Source organism: Eublepharis macularius, chromosome 2 (assembly GCF_028583425.1).
Source record: "Eublepharis macularius isolate TG4126 chromosome 2, MPM_Emac_v1.0, whole genome shotgun sequence".
Classification (NCBI taxonomy): Eukaryota; Metazoa; Chordata; class Lepidosauria; order Squamata; family Eublepharidae; genus Eublepharis; species Eublepharis macularius.
This window is the reverse complement of record NC_072791.1, coordinates 51,577,114-51,596,295: the sequence shown is the minus strand read 5'-3', so window position 1 is coordinate 51,596,295 and position 19,182 is coordinate 51,577,114. Positions and strand designations below refer to the sequence as shown.

The 19,182-nt window shown below is 38.8% G+C and overlaps 1 protein-coding gene across 1 annotated transcript in view; it reads left to right on the top strand.

Annotated features, from left to right (window-relative positions):
- Positions 1–19,182, top strand: part of NPAS3 (neuronal PAS domain protein 3) — a 1,036,342-nt gene that overhangs the window by 312,511 nt on the left and 704,649 nt on the right. The window contains exon 3 of the mRNA XM_054969956.1: positions 15,910–16,154. Within this exon, the coding sequence (XP_054825931.1) occupies positions 15,910–16,154 (245 nt within the window). The remainder of the gene's footprint in view (positions 1–15,909; positions 16,155–19,182) is intronic.

The window sequence follows — 19,182 nt, the reverse complement described above, 5'->3', positions numbered from 1 at the left end:
GGTCACACAGCTGGCTTCAAGTGGAGGAGTGGGGAATCAAACCTGGTTCTCCAGATTAGAGTCCCATGCTCTTAACCACTACACCAAACTGGTTTCCGTATATCTTTTATTGGTAGTTAAATGTTTGTCATCAGTCTTACAGCATTTCAGCTCACGTAGGTCCCCACCAATGTCACTTCCCTACTAGCAATGTGGAATTTTGCGCTATTCCTAGAATACAGACTGTTAAGAATGAAAACAGGAATTTATTATGCTATTAAAAAGTTTATTCTATATTGACGTTATTGAATCATTACTTCTGAGTAAAGCAGATTTAAGTGTAAATTAAAACTTAAAGCTAAGATGAAGTGACTTCTCTTTCCTTCATTAGGGGTAAGTTACTGTGAACTCATCTGTGTAGAAGAGGAAAAATCAGAATTTTTGAAATGCAAATCTTGGTGGTTGAAAGCTAACACCATTAATCCTGTTTGCCACTTGTTCTAGCAGTGCTGAGCACAGGGACTGCTGCATTTGCTGGAGCCTGTCAGGTGTGCTGAACTTAAGGGACCCTGCCTTGAGAAGCATCTTTCTAGCATCATTTTCAAAGGGTCAAAATCTGAAAGTGTGACATGTCTCTTGATTAGAAAGAATTGAATGCCATCCTAATGTTATATAGGGTTCCAAACCCATTTTCAGTATATTTGAACTTGCTCAGCATTCTTTGGAATGTGAGAGGTCTGGACTTCCAATCAGGCTTGCTGTGCTCTGGCACCTCCAGATTTGCAGTGCAATCCTAAGAAGAGTTACTCCTTTCTAAGCCCACTAATATCACAGAGCTTAGACTGATGTGCTTCTTTTTCAGACTGCATTGTTAGAAATTAAGCAGCAAGCGCGCCCTGCTAACTGAATAGCTGACAACTGTGTGTTGGGTTGCATGATAGTATTGAAAAGATCACTGGGGATGCTTTCTCTAATTACAGGTTTTGTTTCTTTTTTGCATAAACCTATAATGGCACCATAAGTTCAATCTATGTATTTCTGCCTTTCTTTTTGGAGTAATCAACTTATATTTATATCAGTATAGATCAATATATGGAGTGACAATGTATTCTCCTTATTTTTCTTACAGATTAATTTAGACTTGCTGTCCTGTGATAATTCAAATATGTGCAGTATAGTAGGATTCCTGAATGTTAAGAACAGACAACCATTTTCTTATACTATGTTAGAAGCATTCAGCTAGATTTAATACAGTATTCTAAATCTGGCTACCTTTCAGAAAGAGAAATTATTTTATGCACCTGTCTTGTTTGGGACCTGAAGAGGCTTTTTTCACCTTGATGACAGAAGTAATGTTGGTTTTGAATCACTTTGAATATTATAGATGTTAAATGAATACAATATGTAAAATATTTGTCACCTAGAAAATAGGAATAGAATAATATCACATACTATTATAAAGTTGCTTTATGTTATACAAGACAGCAGGGGTTGAAGGCTCACAAACTAAAGATTACTTTATGCATTGATATGTCTGGTGAGAAACTAGCCTGGGTATCTTGTCCTCTCCCACACTCCCCTCAGTTAATATGTGGAAATGAAATGGAAAACTTTCTGATTGCGTTTTATTTCTGGCCCATAAAACTGAGAAATCCGTACAACAGTGCCTGAGACTCAGAGAAATGGGAGGTAGGCCAAGGTACCTGCCTTTCAAACCAGGTAAATGTTTCTCAGAGCGGAACGGCTGTCTTTTGGGGTTCGCAGCCTTTGCATGAGCCATGCCCTCAGTCTCCCTTGCAGTTCCTTCTGCTTCATCCCTCTGGAAAGGGATGGTTATCAACTAGTGTTGAAGAGTTCCCCTACCCCCCACATATCCCTACCATGTTACACTGTATCTGTATATTGGATTTTAGTTGTCAAAAGTCACTTGGAGAATCAGCTTTGGTTAGAAAGCAGCATATAAATTTAGTGAAATAAATCAAAGATGTATCATATTGGTATTTTTGTTCCAAATTCTGTTTGAAATGTAATTGAGCATCAACCCTAGCTGTGAAGGAAGAAGAAAGACTACAGAGTAGCCATGGTCATATTCAATGTTCCCTCTAAGCTTTGCAGTGTTGTGAGCTAAAAATCTACTTTGTGAGCCGAAACAACAACTTTCATTAATTTTGAGTGCACCTCCTTTAAAAAAAAATTACAATCAAATTGTTTTGATTACAATCAAAACAATTTAACAATAAAAGCCATTAGGTGAAAGGGCCACAAAAATCAGAGTATACTTCTGTATAAAAATGGCTATGTCCATGCTGATTACAAAGGGGTAGTTGTATTAGTCTGTTGCTACAAAATAAAGCAGACACACAATGGCACCTTAAAGACTAGCACATTTATTTCGAGATGAGCTTTTGTGAGTCAATGCTTACTTCTTCAGCCTCCTTCTGTGTCAAGACCAAGTTAAATGCCTTCACGATGGTGGCGGCTGAGGCACTACCTCCTCTCCTCAGCTCTCTGGGGCTGTGGGGATCCTAGTGATTTCAGGCTGCATGGGTCAGGCCAGACCTGATCACTCAGCTCTGCTCTGTTCCCCAGCTAGAGAGCCAGCAGTGGCTGGAGGTGCTCTCTGGCACCACCCTGGAGGCCAAACCAGCCACAGCCAGGAAGGGAGAAGTGGGATGAGGCTCCATCCCTGCTCCATCCCTATAGGGCCCACCTGCAGATGCTGGCTGACTGGGAGGGCGGGGACGCCTGAGGTTTAGTATCTGTGCGCTACATCTGAGAAGCTGTGAGCAGAGGAGTCAGAATCTGTGAGCGATTGCTCATGTGCTCACATTAGCGGGAACACTGGTCATATTAAATCAAGTTAAGAAGAAGGCAAGATAAGGAAACATCTTTATGGCAGCTGAATAAGGTCTGGATTGAGCTTCTGTTCCTCCTCTGTTTGGAAGTATGGAGCCTGACCCTGGAAAGAGGAGTTAGTCAAAGGTCAGAAGCCAAAGTTGTCTTGGCCCTTTGCTGTTAGTCCTCAGCTTGCATCCTAACACTGAAATCCTAAGCAGAGTTAGGATTTCACCATATAGGAGATGGGCCAATAGATCCATGACTCTCCCAAGATATTGCTTGTTAATACCTTTTTCTTGTTTGATTATTTAAATTTTATTTTCAGAAATAGTATCTGTGCATTATGTATGTCGCTTTGAATGTCTGTTGGGGGGGGGAACTGGATAAATATACTGACATAAATGAATAAATATTCTAAATAATTAAATGAGAATTTAGAATTCCATAGTGGGGGCAAGAAATAAACCACAATTTGTTAAAATGCTGTAACTCAGACATCACAATCAATTAGATCGAAGACTTCCTAAATCAGGCTTATTGTCACCATGAACAAAATGAATATAGAGTATCTAGTCTTTAAGCATATGAAGCCAACATTTTCAGGTTGTAAATAGGTGTAATCCACCCAGAGCCCTTCGTGGGGAGGGCGGAATAGAAATCCAAAGAAAATAAATAAATAAATAAATAAATAAATAAATAAATAAATAAAGTGTTTAACAATACCTAATCCTTTAACAAACTATTCATAGAGCTAGTATGTCATTAAAAGAGGAAGAGAATAAAAGACGGGCAATCTTAATGTGCCTGGAATTTCAGTATTATTTCTTAATTCTTAAACAGATATTTTTAAAGAAACTTGTTGTCAAGTTCTACTTTATTTTGGTGTATCTCAGGTTTTTCTTTTAACATTCCCACAAAAAAAGCAATGCTTACTAATCAAAGTCAGCCCTAAAGGGTCTGTGGCTTGGTGGATTGATTTAAATCAAGATGATTTAAATCACCAACGACTTTTCATGGATTTTAATCAACACTTCTGTTTACACTTGAATGGTTTTCTAAGGGAAGGTACAATCCCATTGGTTGATAAACATTTAAATCGTTTTGATTTACAACAAAGTAGAGACTCTTCCATAGATTTGCAACCTCTCTTCTAAAAGCACATTTTTAAAGAAACCTTCGGTATTTTAAGGTCAAATTAATCATTTCTAAAAGATTGCTATAAAATGAAAAATTATTTATTTACTTCTGATTGCCAAAGATATCCAGAGTCGAAAAGGATAATAGATCTTTGGCTGGGAACTTTTTTTGGTCATGAACTGGACATTAAGCTTTGGTGGTGACTTACTTAATTATGGCAGTGCTCACAGTTTCATAGCCACTCTGAACTTTCTTAGGTAGAAATGATAAAATATGAGTATGGAATCACACAGTGTCTCAGTAGATGATGATAACTCTGATAGTAGTATGGTAGTATCATTTTGGGTCAGCTACTGAATCTCATTGAGTGTAATGACTTCATCAATATCGTGTTCCCCCAGTACATGTCTGAACTTAATGCAATACACCAGGTTGACTTTGGAAATAGTACATTCTCAAATAAACAATAACTGTGACTAAAGTGGGCCCATGTCTATTGTGCTCTATGCAAGGTGATTTATACTTCTCAAGAGCACAATTCTTAGGTTACAGTCAGGGTCATTGTATAGCATTGTCTTTACATGGTTAAAACAGAAAGTTTGGAAAGATACCTATTTAGAAACCTAGTTTGGCAAGTATGTAAAGCTTTGCAATTTAAATTAGCTGCTTAATCCACACTAACTTCAATGGCCAGAGAATACATGAATGCTATCAAGGAGCAAAGAGTAAAGGACAAAATACCTAAGGCATAGGTATTTAAATTGTAAAGCTTTACATACTTGCCAAACTAGGTTTCTAAATAGGTATCTTTCCAAACTTTCTGTTTTAACCATGTACAGACAATGCTATACAATTAATCCTGATATTAATTACAGCTAATCCTGTATGCTGTATATCACACATCACTGTACATGGTACTCCAGGTTACAGAGATGTGCCAAAATAAGTCTGTACGTAAACAAAATATGTATTATCTTAAAATTTCTGTAATTTTTAATGTTCTCACAGTAGAAAACAGTCACATTATACTGCAATAATGCCACATTATGAATTCATTTTAAATGCATTTAAAAACCTACCATGAGCCTTCAGGGTAGGCCAGAAAAGAAATGCCTATGAAAATAATACAGTAGACACAAAGCTGACTCTCTACATTAAAGTAGTTTGCTGCTGAAAACAATCTTTGTGTTGTGGGGCACTACTGCAGACACTATAATGTGTAACTGACTTTCAACATAGATCAACCTATTACCCATATCCCATTTGGGACTGCTGTCATTGGCATGGAGGACAGGGCAAATCTACATGAGAACCTAATTACATAAATTTTGACATACACAAGGGGGGCATTCTGCAAAAAAGAGGTTTTGGTAACAACCATTCTGTCAATGTTTCTGATGTTTGTTTTCAGAGAAATTAAAAAAAAAATTCCTCTGCTTTTAGTGATGGAATACTTTTTTATTCTACTCTGAAGTGAAATTGGTAATGCGAATTTGTTTGTAAACTTCAGTCATGAAAAGAACCACATAGGAAATTGCTACTGTTCCACCAAATTAGCTTCTTGGATATGTTTTTAATTGGAGGCCATAACTCAGATTCTTGGTATTTTAGGAAGATGCACAGTACAAATTAACAATACAGATATTTTTCACTCAGAGTTCAGTTCAAAGAAAGCTCTTATACACAGATGAGCTTGCTAACAAATAGGATGTCATATGATAATGAGACTGTGTTTCTTCAGTAATTTCACATTTGTAAACCACACTGCTGCGAAAGTGGAGTATTTATCTACTCTATTTTTACATTGACAAATCTCTGTTAAGACTATGGTGTCCGACAAACACAAAGCAAGTGTATATAAAAGAAATCTAAACTCTAAATCAGTTATACAACACCTTCAAATACAATATGTTACACTTGTTCAGAATGCTCGTTTCCACAAATGGAGAAGACTTCAATTTATGTTTAAGAACAAATAAACCGAAGTACTTTGACAGCCGTTCACACTTAATTCTTTGCGTTAAACCAACAGCATTCTTTTCCACAAACATCCATTGTTAGGACAATGCTCTCAGACAGAATTTATGAGAAATGGAATTATGTTACCAAGGAGATAGCATTTACTATAATGAAGAGTAGATCCTAGAAAATGGCCCCTTTTACAGCAGCTCAGAACAGAGCCACAAAAGCAATTGATTGGTCTTGGCATTTAGTCCTATATCAGCTGTGTCATCCATTGCTTCAGGAGTGAGAACACTAATCTAAAGTGACATTTCTGTTCTGGCGGGCTTTTCTGCCCTGATGAAAGCAATTACTTCATTCTTAAATGATAATTTGCAGGAGTTTCAACCACTTTAATTGATAACTTTTTGTTCTGAGAAGTTCAATTGTGAAGTGATTAGCTGATTTTGTAAATAGAAATTTAAGGTGTGAAATGTTCAAGTTGCTCTAAAGTAGAAGTACTGTTTAGTTGATGTTTTTACTTGGTAAATTTGTACTTTCTGTACTGTTTTAAATTTTTCAACTAGATGTTCAGATAGAAATCCTTGTAGAATTTGGTTCCTTAGTAAGCTGTTCCAATTCACTTAATTGAAATTTGGCCCAAAGACCTCAAAGTGATGTTTTAAGAAGTCAGAATACTATCCCTAAAAATTTGCCCTGCCCCTTTTTAGCCATGGAGACCTCCAGTGTTTGCTTGGAACTCTAGTGTGACTGATTGCTATTCAGATGATTGTTTACATACTCTCCAAAGATTGCAGAATCTCTGTGCTAAATGTGTGTGTGTGTGAACATTTTCTTTTTGCTCTGCAAAGCAAAGGGAACATTTCAGAAGCTTTCTTTTCTATATTTTGTGGCAGAGAACAAAAAAATGGTCATTTTCTGTGTTAAATGGGAAATATAAAGCAAAAATGAAGGTCAAACTGATTTAGCACATCAAACGGTCTTTGTCAGCCAAGCTTAATATATCCTGAGTTTGTGGAACAAATGAAATTTTGCTGCTGTGTTACACTTTGCTTCCAAACAACCATTACAACTGGTTTTATATATTGTGTGAGCATCAGACCATCAAACAGTGCATCTTTACTGACGTGTTGCTGCAGTGATGATCTACAGCGGCAATCTGCCATTTATATAAGGGCAAAATGTGCATCTATATTTAGTTGTGAAATTGGCCTATTATACTCTTGATGTTTACAGAGGCTAACATAAATTAATGATGACAGCTATGAGCAGTGCATTAGTTAAGCAGCAGAGTTCTTACCTTGAACTTGAAGGTTCCAGTTTTAACTTCCAGCCTATATGCCAGGCAGCTTTCTACACACATTAAAGGAAAGCTTCTGAAACCATTACTTTTTCTTGGGCAGGATTAAATCATTTTGTGGACTCTGCCACTCTAGATAAAAACAGATGATAGTTTTATTTACAGATATTTCCTAAATTTTGCTTTGTGAGGAACATGATATTTATGGCATGGGGAAAAATAATTAAGTCCCCCCAAAAATGTATTGATGCTAAGTGTCTAATCTGATCAACTGAAGTTCATTGAATAAGTGTTTCTTTCTGACAAGTTTGGCAAAATAGAGTAGCTTTGCTGGATTTTACTGTTTAAAAATATTAACCTGCAAATGTTTTCATGCAGTTCATGTCAGACTTGTGTTGATACTGTAGTAACTATAGATTCCACTGTTAACTATGACTAGAGATCTGACAAGTACGCAGGTGTTCAAAGGTTCACGAGTTAAAATGATGGAAGTCTTTGATGAAACTTTAATGATTGAATTTTTAATACAGGTCGACCTTCTTCTTTGAGTCTGCATTCCAGATTAATTGATAAATAGTAGAACTGTGCAGTGCTAGATTCTCCTAGCAAACAAGTGAGAAAAATCTATACCATCTGCCTGGTTGGCTTCTTCTCAGATCTTGGCTGTTGCTTTTTTAACAGAGAATTATGAAAAGCTTTTAACCTTATTCCATTTCAGGGGAGAGGTTCCTTTTCTATGAGTTGATTTTAAAAAATCTTGTACTGAACAGAGAACTCTTGTTCAGATATAACCTGCATAAGAAGCCTACCTGGGCTGTGAAATATCTTTCCTTGGAGGAAATTCAGAAGAGTAGAAATGATAGTGCTTTTTAATGAAAAGGACAGAGAAGCACTTTGTAGCATAGCATGGGCATTCATAGGCTAAAGCCTAGTTTCTTTTTTCCCTATCTGATCAAATGGAACTAGAACAGAACCTTAGAGGCATACAGTCCCCACAGAATCAACAGCTGTCATATTCTCTTGTCTTGATTCAAAATTCTCTTGTGTTACTTTGCTGTTGCGCTAGTTTGTATCTTGATATGTAGACATTCAAGGTAATCACAGCCATGTTCAACACCAACCAGTGTATAGCCCAGGGAAGTCAGAGGTAGCATCTGCTTGTCTGTCTCAGCGGTGGCAGCAACTGTTCATTCACATATTTTCCCATCACCTAGTTTTCTACTGAGCTGTTTCCACAAACTGGTTGACTTCATAAAACAACTTCAGTCTAGCACTATTAGAAGGGATTAGACCCCAGAAGAGTCAGCACCTCAGACATAGCAAGCCATCACCCCTTTGCCAGTTACCATTAGGGAGAATGCACAACAACATGTCGATGAAATGGTAAGTTTAAGATGATGCACATTGTAACAACAGCAACAAAAATCCTAACTTTAAATATAGGGAAACTGAGGGGATCTGAACTGATGGATGCTGAGACTGGAAGGATCTTGAGGTTGTAATGATGAGGTTGTACTTGACACAAATATTGACTCGATGCAGAAACAGTAAAAAAAGGCAAACTCTGTGCCTGGGATTATTAGGATATTAGGAGTTACATGTGGCCTTTCAGGACACATGTAACTCCAGTTCTGCGGCAGCTACACTGGCTTCCCGTGGAGTTCCGGATCAGGTTCAAGGTTTTGGTATTAACCTATAAAGCCCTAAACGGACTGGGACCAGCATACCTGAGGGATCGTCTCTTCCCATATACTCCCCGGAGGGTGCTGAGATCAGCTGGTGGCCTCAACCAGGGCCAGGGCCTTTTCGGTCCTGGCTCCCACTTGGTGGACAGAGGACTTGGTGTCCTCTGTCTGAGGACACCTGGGCCCGCCAAGATCTTGTCTCCTTCAGGCGGGCCTGTAAGATGGAGATGTTCCACCAGACGTATGGCTGAGGCCATCAGGGTTTCCACCAAATGAGCCTCTCTCCCGGTCTCCTCCATGTCTGTAGGGGGTATTGACCATCTACCCCTCATATATGAGCGACCACACATGGTTAAGCCGCACCTCCACCTCCGTCAGATGCTATATGGTTTTTATACGGTGAGCAGGTGTTTTATTAGAAAGCTGTGTTAATTTATTGTGATTTTATCTTGAATATTTTATCTTCTGTTGTAACCTGCCCTGAGCCCGCTTGCGGAGAGGGTGGGATATAAATAACAACAACAGCCACTGTTGAAATGCCCCTCTATTGCTGGCCTCATTTTGAATACTGTGTACAGTTCTGGTCAGTGTATCTCAAAAAAGATATTGCAAAAGATAGAGCAGAAGAGGAGCAGAAGTCAGTTAAGGAATTTGACCAACTTTTCTTTGAAGCCACTAGCATAAATGGCTTTAAAGGGGGATTACACATATATTTGGAGGATAGGTCCTCCTGGTCCATCAATGGCTCGATTTGGAAACCCCGAATCAAAGCTTCTCCAAGCAATTCGTATTGCTTCAGGAAGCTTCAGGTCAAGGGTTTAAATGCCTCTTTCCTTGTCCCAGCAAAGCAGCAGGGAAAGGGGCATTTAAACTGGGATCAGCTGTTTGGTGGAGAAATCCCTGCCAAACAGCTGATCCAAGGGCAAGGGAAATGCCCTTGGCTTTTTCACCCAAGGGGAGGGATCTCCCTCTGCCTCCCTCCCATTGGATGAAAAGCTCTGCTCTGAGCTTTGAAAAACTCCAAGCTAGCTATTTCACCCAATGAGAGGGAGCTGCTTCTGCCTCCCTCCCATTGGATGAAATAGCCAGCCTGGATATTTTCAAAGCTCAGAGCAATGCTGAAAAGCCTTGCTCTGAGCTTTGAAAAAGTCCAAGCCAGCTATTTCATCCAATGGGAGGGAGCTTCCTCTGCCTCCTTCCCATTGGATGAAATAGTCGGCTTCCAGTTTTTCAAAGCTCAGAGCAGGGGTTTTCAGTGATGTTCTGAGCTTTGAAAGTATCCAGGCTGGCTATTTCATCCAATGAGAGGGAGGCAGAGGGAACTCCCTCCCATTGGGTGAAATAGCCAGCTTGGAGTTTTTCAAAGCTCAGAGCAGGGCTTTTCAGCGTGCTTTGAGCTTTGAAAGTTTTCAGTCTGGCTTTTTTCCTCCCACTGGGTGAAATAGCCAGCGTGGAGTTTTTCAAAGCTCAGAGCAAGGCTTTTCAGTGCTGCTTTGATCTTTAAAATGTTTCAGGCTGGCTTTTTCACCCAATGGGATGAGGGAAGATGGAGCTCCCTCTTCCCCCCTACCATCAGGAGAAAAAGCCAAACAGCTCCTGCTGTGATCTTCTGTATGCTCCGAATTTTTATGGAGCATACCGAAGCAGCTGAAATGCCCTAATCCCGAAGAGGCTTGTTGCTTCGGGTTTAGGGGTATTTCGGATTCTTTTCCCTGTGCACATCCCTACTTGCCAGCAGCCCGCAAACTCCGGTCCTGTTAAAATCAGGGTTAGTGGCTTCTTGTTAATTTAGATTCATCACTTTTTGCTCATTATATTTCTTTCACATTTGTTTGGGGTGGGGTTGGTTACAGCTTTAGGAGCTTTGGCAGGAGCCACTTTGTGGCTGTAGTGACAGTTTAGGCTTTGGGCACAGATTCTCTTGTGGGGGGGGGGAAACGGCTTGTGTGCACAATTTCCCCATAGATGGGGATCCTCATAAGGGATCTTGGACCAGGCAGGGGCTTTGGCAAGTCCAGCTTGAGACTGCCAGAGCATGCCTGCCTCCAGGTGACGGCGGAACCATGCAGAGGCTGCCGCCCTTTGTGAATACCATTAACTGTCATCTTGTGGTTTTCCTCTCGGCAGGCGGGCTGAAGAGTGAGGGGTCATTGGCTGGCAGGCAGGTCAGCCAATGCAGGGATCCACGCCCTCTACTATGCTAATGCTCCTATCACTGTTACCAATAAAGTTGTGGCCTTTTTCTTCCACGCTATGTTTCATGCATATTTGTTGACCTGCCCAAGCACCCTAAGCCTTAGAGCTGGCTTTGCAAGCCACCGGCCCTGATTTTCATGGGGGCAGAGTTTGTGGGATGCTGGCGAGGGGAGGGCAGTCTGGCTCTCTTTCCTCCAGCTGGTTTCCCAGATGCAGCTCCTGTGGTTGTGCTGTGAGCTGCATAGTTTAAAAAACGCAGCTGGCCAATCAGGTCAGCTGGCTGGGTAAGGGAGGCGGGGTTTCAGACCCTGATCTGAGAGGAGTTTTCTCTCAGGCCCTCCCTTCACTCCATTTTAAGGGGAGCTGGCTGTGTTAACGGGCAGTTGGACTCTGGACAGTGATCCCTCCCACCCACTGTATCTTTTATGGGTTTGATTGGGCTTTATTATGCTGTTATGTACAATTGATATTTTAAGCTTTGGCATAAAGGTTCTGGCTAGTTTGTAAATTGCATTTATTGTCACAACTTTGGGATGATATTGGGGTTTTCTACCTGTTGGAACACAGTGTTTATATTTTGGTTGGTTTACTGTAATGATACTTCGTTGCAACTTTATCTGGCAGTTTGGGTGTTGTGCCTGGATCCCCTTGGGGGGAAACAGGGCCTGTGCACACATAGATGGGGATCCCCATAAGGAATCTTGGACCAGGCATGGGCAGTGGCAAGCCCAGCTCGGGGGCTGCCAGAGCATGCCTGCCTCCAAGCTGCTGCCCTTTGTGGATCCCACTGACTGTCATCTTGCAGTTTCCCTTTTGGCAGATGGGCTAATGGGTGAGGGGTCATCAGCTGGCAGGCAGATCAGCTGATATAGGGATCTGACCCCTATGCTGTGCCAATGCTCCTACCACTGTTACCAATTAAGTTGTGCCTTTTTATTCCACGCTTTGTTTCATGTGTATTTGTTGACCTGCACAAGCACCCTAAGCCTTAGAGCTGGCCCCGTAAATCACACACATACAGAGTCACATTCTATTAATGATAAAATACTACAACAGTATAGCAAATAATTGATCAGGAGGTTGCTATCTGTATTCATTAAAACTGCCCTTTAAGGCAATTTAGGCAGGGATTGGGAAGGTACAGGAAGACAGGCAACCATAATTAATCTGCTAAAGAAAACACATAAGAAAGATGATTGCTTTGCTTCATTCCTAAAAGGCAGGGAGGGAACTGGAAATGGCCCCTTCCGTGCCAGGCCTAGTGTTGCTTTCTTTGCTTTTTAAACCCTAGCTAATGCAAATGGGCACTAGATTAATGTACATGCTGTGTCATTCCCACTGGCTTATCCCATTATATCATATTCTCAACAACCTTTCAGCCCCTAGGGCCTTATTTTATGGTTATAGCCCTCCAAACCAATTGCTATTTATTACAAGTACATTGCTGTCACTTCAAAAGACTTTTGGTAGGATGTGTGTAATGTGGCTGTGTGTCAGTTCACATTCTGAGACTCGCTGAAGGAAGTTTGAATTAAGTTTTCAGATGAATGGGAGAAGAGTACCAAATATATGTTAATAAATTGAATTGTTTGTTCAGTTATTGTACAACATATGAGTTAAAAATGTTGTATAGCATATGCAATAAAAATTTGTAACTTTTTGAAAATGCTAAATTTGTTTAGAAATAATTCATCAGCTGTTATGTCTAACCATAGCCCATCAGAAGAACCTAAATGGCCTAATGTTGATTAACAATATAATCATCATGATGCATACATACTATATAAGTTTGCCCAACAGTCCCCCATCCCACCTGTTCTAGGCAAAAGTAATTTGTGGGCAATGCCCTTGGGAGGAATGGTTGGACAACTATACTGAAGATATATACTGGCCTCTTACAGCACTACAATGTGTGAACTACTAAGTTATGGACCCAGGTCGATCACATTAAGTGATGCCTGGATTATGACCAATATTACAGAGAGCCAGTTTGGTGTAGTAATTAAGAGCAGCAGGACTCTAATCTGGAGAACCGGGTTTGATTCCTCACTCTTCCACTTGAAGCCAGCTGGGTGACCTTGGGTCACTTAGAGGTCTCTTGGAGTTCTCTCAGCCCCATCTACAACATAGGGTGTCTGTTGTGGGGATAATAATGACACTGACTTGTTAAGCGCTCTGAGTGTGGCACTAATCTGTCCTGAAGAGGAGTATATAAGCATAATATTAATATTATTATTAGCATTAGCATTTTAAAATATTGATTTGAAGTTGGCAATGTGTGATTAGGGCAAAAGAGCTTCATCTTTTGCCTTACTCATTGTTAAATTGATAGTTTTCTGATTAGTATGCTTGTATTTTACAGTAGTATAGCAAATACATATAACAAGGAAAAAAAGGAGAAGGGGGAAACACAATCCTTTCCACAAAGGTAACCAAAAAGGATGATACAGAAATCAAAATGAAGTGAATGCTAAAAACATTATACAAAATAATAAAGAATGGCCCAAATTTTTAATCAAGTAGCAAACAATACAATACTGTGATTAAAACAGTAGCATTGTGGTTCTACATATTTGTACCATAACATTGTATATTAGAATAGACTGTTTTCAAATACGCAGGTATTATGGTACAAACATCACCATATGTCCAAAACCAAACACGTTTGGGCCTAAAGCCTTCTTCAGCGGTTTGATCTCATTTAATAAATACCAAAAATATATATTCCAATAAAATTCTGTTCTTTATACGAAAAGAATTTTAAGTCCATTGTGGGACATTTCATGGGCTGCTGCAATTTTGATTCAAGTGTGACAAATCAGCTCTGTCAGTGTTCTACCATTACCTCATCTTCCATTTTGCCATAACAGTGTATATACGGGATGAGCATGCAAGATGCTTGTATATTCACTCCATGTTTTGTATAAATGTTTCTGACTGGGCCTGGAGAGGTAAATATTCCAGAATTCTTTTTAATTGATTACATTTTCCAATGTGGCTGGTTATTAAATTTGGACTTATTGAGTACTGTATTTCAGACATATGGGCAAATGTAAATACTATCATTTCTATGAGTTGCTCACATTGGACTCAAAATTCTTTTAATGGAAGCACTGAAATTTATCCATTCCATGATTGTATATGTAAGTAATTTAATCAAAAATTTAAAAATAAGTTTCAAACTCATAATTTTTGTTCCCATGAAAATACCCCCCCCACACACACACAATCATTATAACCCCCTCTTTTCAGGTCTACTTTGTGCTATTTGTGGTGTGAGATTAGACCATTAAGGATGGCCTTAGGCCAAAATGCACAAATCCCGTAATTGGTTCTGGATATATGGTGATGCTTGTACAATAATACCTGTATATTTGAAAACTGTATATTTTAATATACAATGGTATGGTACAAATATGTGTAACCATACTGGTGTTGTTTTAACCACATTATGGTATTGTTTACTATTTGATTAAATTTTTTATACTAGTTCTTTTTATACTAGTTCTTATGACCAGGACACTCCTTGGTCATCATTTCATTCATTTATTTAATTTATGCTGCTTCTCCAGGAACCTGCCCAAGGCTAAACACTATCATTGATCAAAGCTCCTTATCTGGAGAAGGTATATTGTTTTCAGTATGCTTCAGCTGAAGATGCATGGACCTGGTCCAGCCTACTAGAGACCCAGTGCGGTGTAGTGATTAGTGTGTTGGACTAGAATCTGGGAGACCCAGGCTCAGATCCTTACTCTGCCATGGAAGCTCACTGTGTGACCTTAGGCTGGTCGCACAATCTTAACCTAATCTACCCATATTATTGTGAGGATAAATAAAGGAGAAGAAAATTATATAAGCTACTTTGAGTCCCCATTGGGAAGAAAGAAGGGGTATAAATGAAGGAAGTTTAAAAAAATGCTACATATATCTGTACAGCATACAGATGAATTATGAACCACTCCTTGAGACAGATCAGTGCCCACTCAGAACGGTGAACAAAGTCAGTTTTATTATTATCCCCCCAATACAGTTGGGAAGCTGGGGCTGAGACGAGCGGATTACCCAAGGCCACCTACTGAACTCATGGCTGCAGTGGGGTTCAAACCATCAAAGTGCTGATTCACAGTCCAGTCACTTAACATATGTGCTACAATATAGAGAGAGGAAAAGACAGAGGGAATTGTATGGGGTGTAAGTAGTTTGGACCCTATAGCTGTGGTGGGAATTGTGTAAGAGGTTAGAGGATAACAGTTTTGTAAATAAATTAAGATGGGTAGAGAATACTGGTAATTTTAGCTGCTGTCTAAATAAAATATTGTGAGCAGGTTGGTGTTAAAGGTTTGGAGAGACACATGGAAATATATTGGGAGAAGGACAGTGGATTGGAAGATGATGTACCAGCCTGGCATATGGTCCATAATACTGAACTGGCTAAATTACCATAGCCTTCATTGTACCTTTGCTGCAGGAATGAAAAAAAGGACTGCAGCCATTTGTACAACTATAGCCAAAAATCTATGATAAATAATAATTAGTGAGTAACATTACATTTTGTGCCAAACAGAACGTGCCTCTTTATTAAGATAATTTCCATCTGTCCTTTTACAGTACAATGTTCTTCAGTTTATTGTTTGACATTTGGACAAAGCAATTACAGCAGAGTTTTTAAGACCTTATCTTATAATAATTATTCTATTGGATGATTAACTCTGGAAAGAATATGTATTTGCAGGTGCACAGAAATCAGAAATAAGAAAGATACCTTAGGACAAAGAAACTGATGAATGTTCTACTGTCTTGTTCTTGTTTCAGTTTACAAGCCTTGAGAAAAGAAAAGTCCCGAGATGCTGCTCGTTCTCGCCGAGGAAAGGAAAATTTTGAGTTCTACGAGCTGGCCAAATTGTTGCCACTCCCTGCAGCCATTACCAGCCAGCTTGACAAGGCATCCATCATTCGGCTAACAATTAGCTATTTGAAGATGAGGGACTTTGCTAATCAGGGGGATCCTCCGTGGAACTTGAGAATGGAAGGACCACCACCAAACACATCTGTAAAAGGTATGGGGTTGGTTGGTCATAGTGTATGGAATGTGGCGGTCAGTATTGATCTCTAAATTGAAATGTTTACCATCCTTTCTTTTTTCCCTGCATATCAAATCCTTTAAAGGGATACAAATGTGGAAATCTGAGGTCTGCATGAGAAAGACACCATGTGAAGGTGAAATAAACCTCTTATTCTATTTATATTTTATTTTAAAGCAAATATCTCAGCACAGCTATTGTCCTGAGAAAATGAACTTAAATATGTATTTGTAATGACATAGGCCACAATTTAAAACAGTTAAATGCCCTTAAGTCCTTTACAATTAATGAGTTTGTGCAAGCTGAATTCTATCTTAGATCGTAGTCATAGAATCTTGTTGTTTGTTAAATAGAAAATGCTCTTCTGGTTGGAGAAGTGTAACTTTATTTAGAAGAAGGCAATTATGTGTATTAACTTCTTCAATATTATGTATAGAAAGTGGGATTAATCTTCCCTCTTACATTTTGTGTGTTGCTTCTTAGTTCACCAGACATGAAAGTAATTTCCCACAAGCCGGCTTACATATTTAGGAGTTAAAGGGAAAAATAGCTTAAATATCAGTTTTCTCAAACAGACTATTATAGAAGACTAGAAACATCTATGCACTTTTATTACTCCTGTCAACAATGAGTTGGATATAACAATGGAGCTGGATCTAAAGTTTCCTTTTCTTCCATAAACCAAAGTCTTCTCTTTTGAATCAGGCCATTATGTCACTGAAGTTTCTGAAAACCAAGCGTTTTAAAATTGTTTTATAAACTTCTGCAAACCTACAATATATTTCACAACCATTTAAGTATAACTGAACTGACAGTTCACATTTGTGAACATAGTCTGAACAAAATTATCAAAGGTATATGCAATGTAAAAGGCCCATATTTAGGGCCCATACAGGAATTTATCATCAACATTACTGAAAATATTCATCCTAGTCCAGAGAGTCCCTGGTGTTTAAGAGCATGTGTAAAATACATGCCCTTAAGCATCAGGGATTTTTCCTGACTTTTCCTACCAGCAATACCAAATCCTCAACTTGAATTATAAGACATTTTAAACTCAGGAATGTCTTAGAGATAAAGAGAGGCTGAGATTTGAGAAGATAAAGAAAAGGTTAACTGGACATGCAGATCTCTTGATTCTAATCAATGTGATGTAAAAAGAAAAGAAAAACATTATTGATTAATCTCTGTTGCTACTATGGAACTACTCAGTTTTGCTTATTTTTTTCCAGATTTTTAGAAAAGAGATAATTTGAGACATAAATTTGGATATGCTTTCTAAGTCATGTGTGTGACTTCTACAGTTTTTAACTTTGTATGTTAACAATTTAGAGAAAACATTGCTGACTACAGAGGCAGCTATTCATTCTTCGTACAGTGATGATATTCTAACAAAAGGAAATTATTTGGATTTTATACTGAAAGAAGGAATGTAGAAAGCAAAGTATCAATTAAATTTAATGCTAGTAATTTAGGAAGTATACACTTTAGATTGATTTGTATATGAATGTATTGATTGATTCTATGTACTCTATACAGTGATACAGGATATGAGATTAGAACACTGTAATTGTGTTCTAATCTAATGATTTAAAAAGGTGTGAGCCCATTTTTTAGACTGCAACAAAATCTGCAAAATGATGTGATGAGATGCAGAAGGAAGCATTCCTTTTTAAACCAAATGAGCTACTTTTAATTATTAATACATTTGACATAAGTATGATATTAATTTTTCTCCATCTGGGCTGTGAAAAGTAAGGCCCAGGAAAAAGCCTGAGAGAATTAGTGAGCACATCCCCTCTCTACCACTATTGTAACTGGGCCTCTACATTTTCTGAGATCTTGTTAAATATTGGGGTGTATGTGTGTAGTTCTGACATAAAATACTCATATTAGATTTGCTTTGAGTCTGTTCAGCCAAGGGATTTGACGGAGGTGGGGTCAGAGAATTTCCCCTGAATAATACTGACTTTCTTTTTTATCTTTTTTATCTTGTCTCCTTCTTCCCTGTTCTGTGGCCTACATTGTTTCAGTAAACTGAAGCTATGTTCTCTAAACACATATTGTGGGGAAAAGATGCTTGTTGTTCTGTTCTCCACTTGTGGTCTGGATTGTTTGGGATAAAGCACTGGTTGGCAGATTGTGCTGCTGTGAACCAGGAAATTTAGGTGTGTGTTTCAAATGTTTCCAATATGGCTTTTATGTTTTTAATATATATAGTGATTATTAAGGCCTGTTTCACAGCATTTTACTGAAAGTGGGTTAGGAAATAACAGGTATAGGGAAGAGTTAAAAGGATAGTCCTTACAGTCTTGGAGAATTTGTTAAGAAGTTAAGGAGCTGACAGTTAAAGAATAACACTTCAGAAAATGTCTGTTTGGGGAGAAATGACAGAGAGTATGATGGCTAGGTCTGAGCAGCAATGAATTCTTGGGAAAGGTGTTTATTGTTAAAAATATAGTATTGGACAGGAACAATTACAGTTGTCAGCTTAGGGTATCAAGGTATGAATATGATTCAGTTAAAATAGCTGAGGAGTATTTAAAGAAGCATGTAAATTTCTAAATCTACCTGTTCATGTTGCTAAGACAGTTTTTAATACTGATGTGTGTTATGTGCCGTCAAGTTGCCTCCAACCTATGTCAACCCTATGAATGGAAGACCTGCAAAATGTCCTATCAATAACAGACTTGCTCAGATCTTGCAAACTGGAGGATATGTCTTCCTTTATTGAGTCAAACCATCTCATTTTAGGTCTTCCTCTTTTTCTGCTCCTTTCTGCTTTTCCCAACATTATTGAATTTTCCCAGAGAGTCTTGTCTAGACATGGGCACAAATCAAAAAAATTTAATGACTCTGCGGTTCGTGGTTCAGTGCCGATGACAATCCCGAAGTTGCAAACCGCAATGGTCATTTCCCGTTGCCAAACCGGTTCGTGGTGCTCAGAACGGCCCCTGTTGCACTTAGAGAGCCCATATTCACCGGAAGTGTGTAGCAGGCTCTC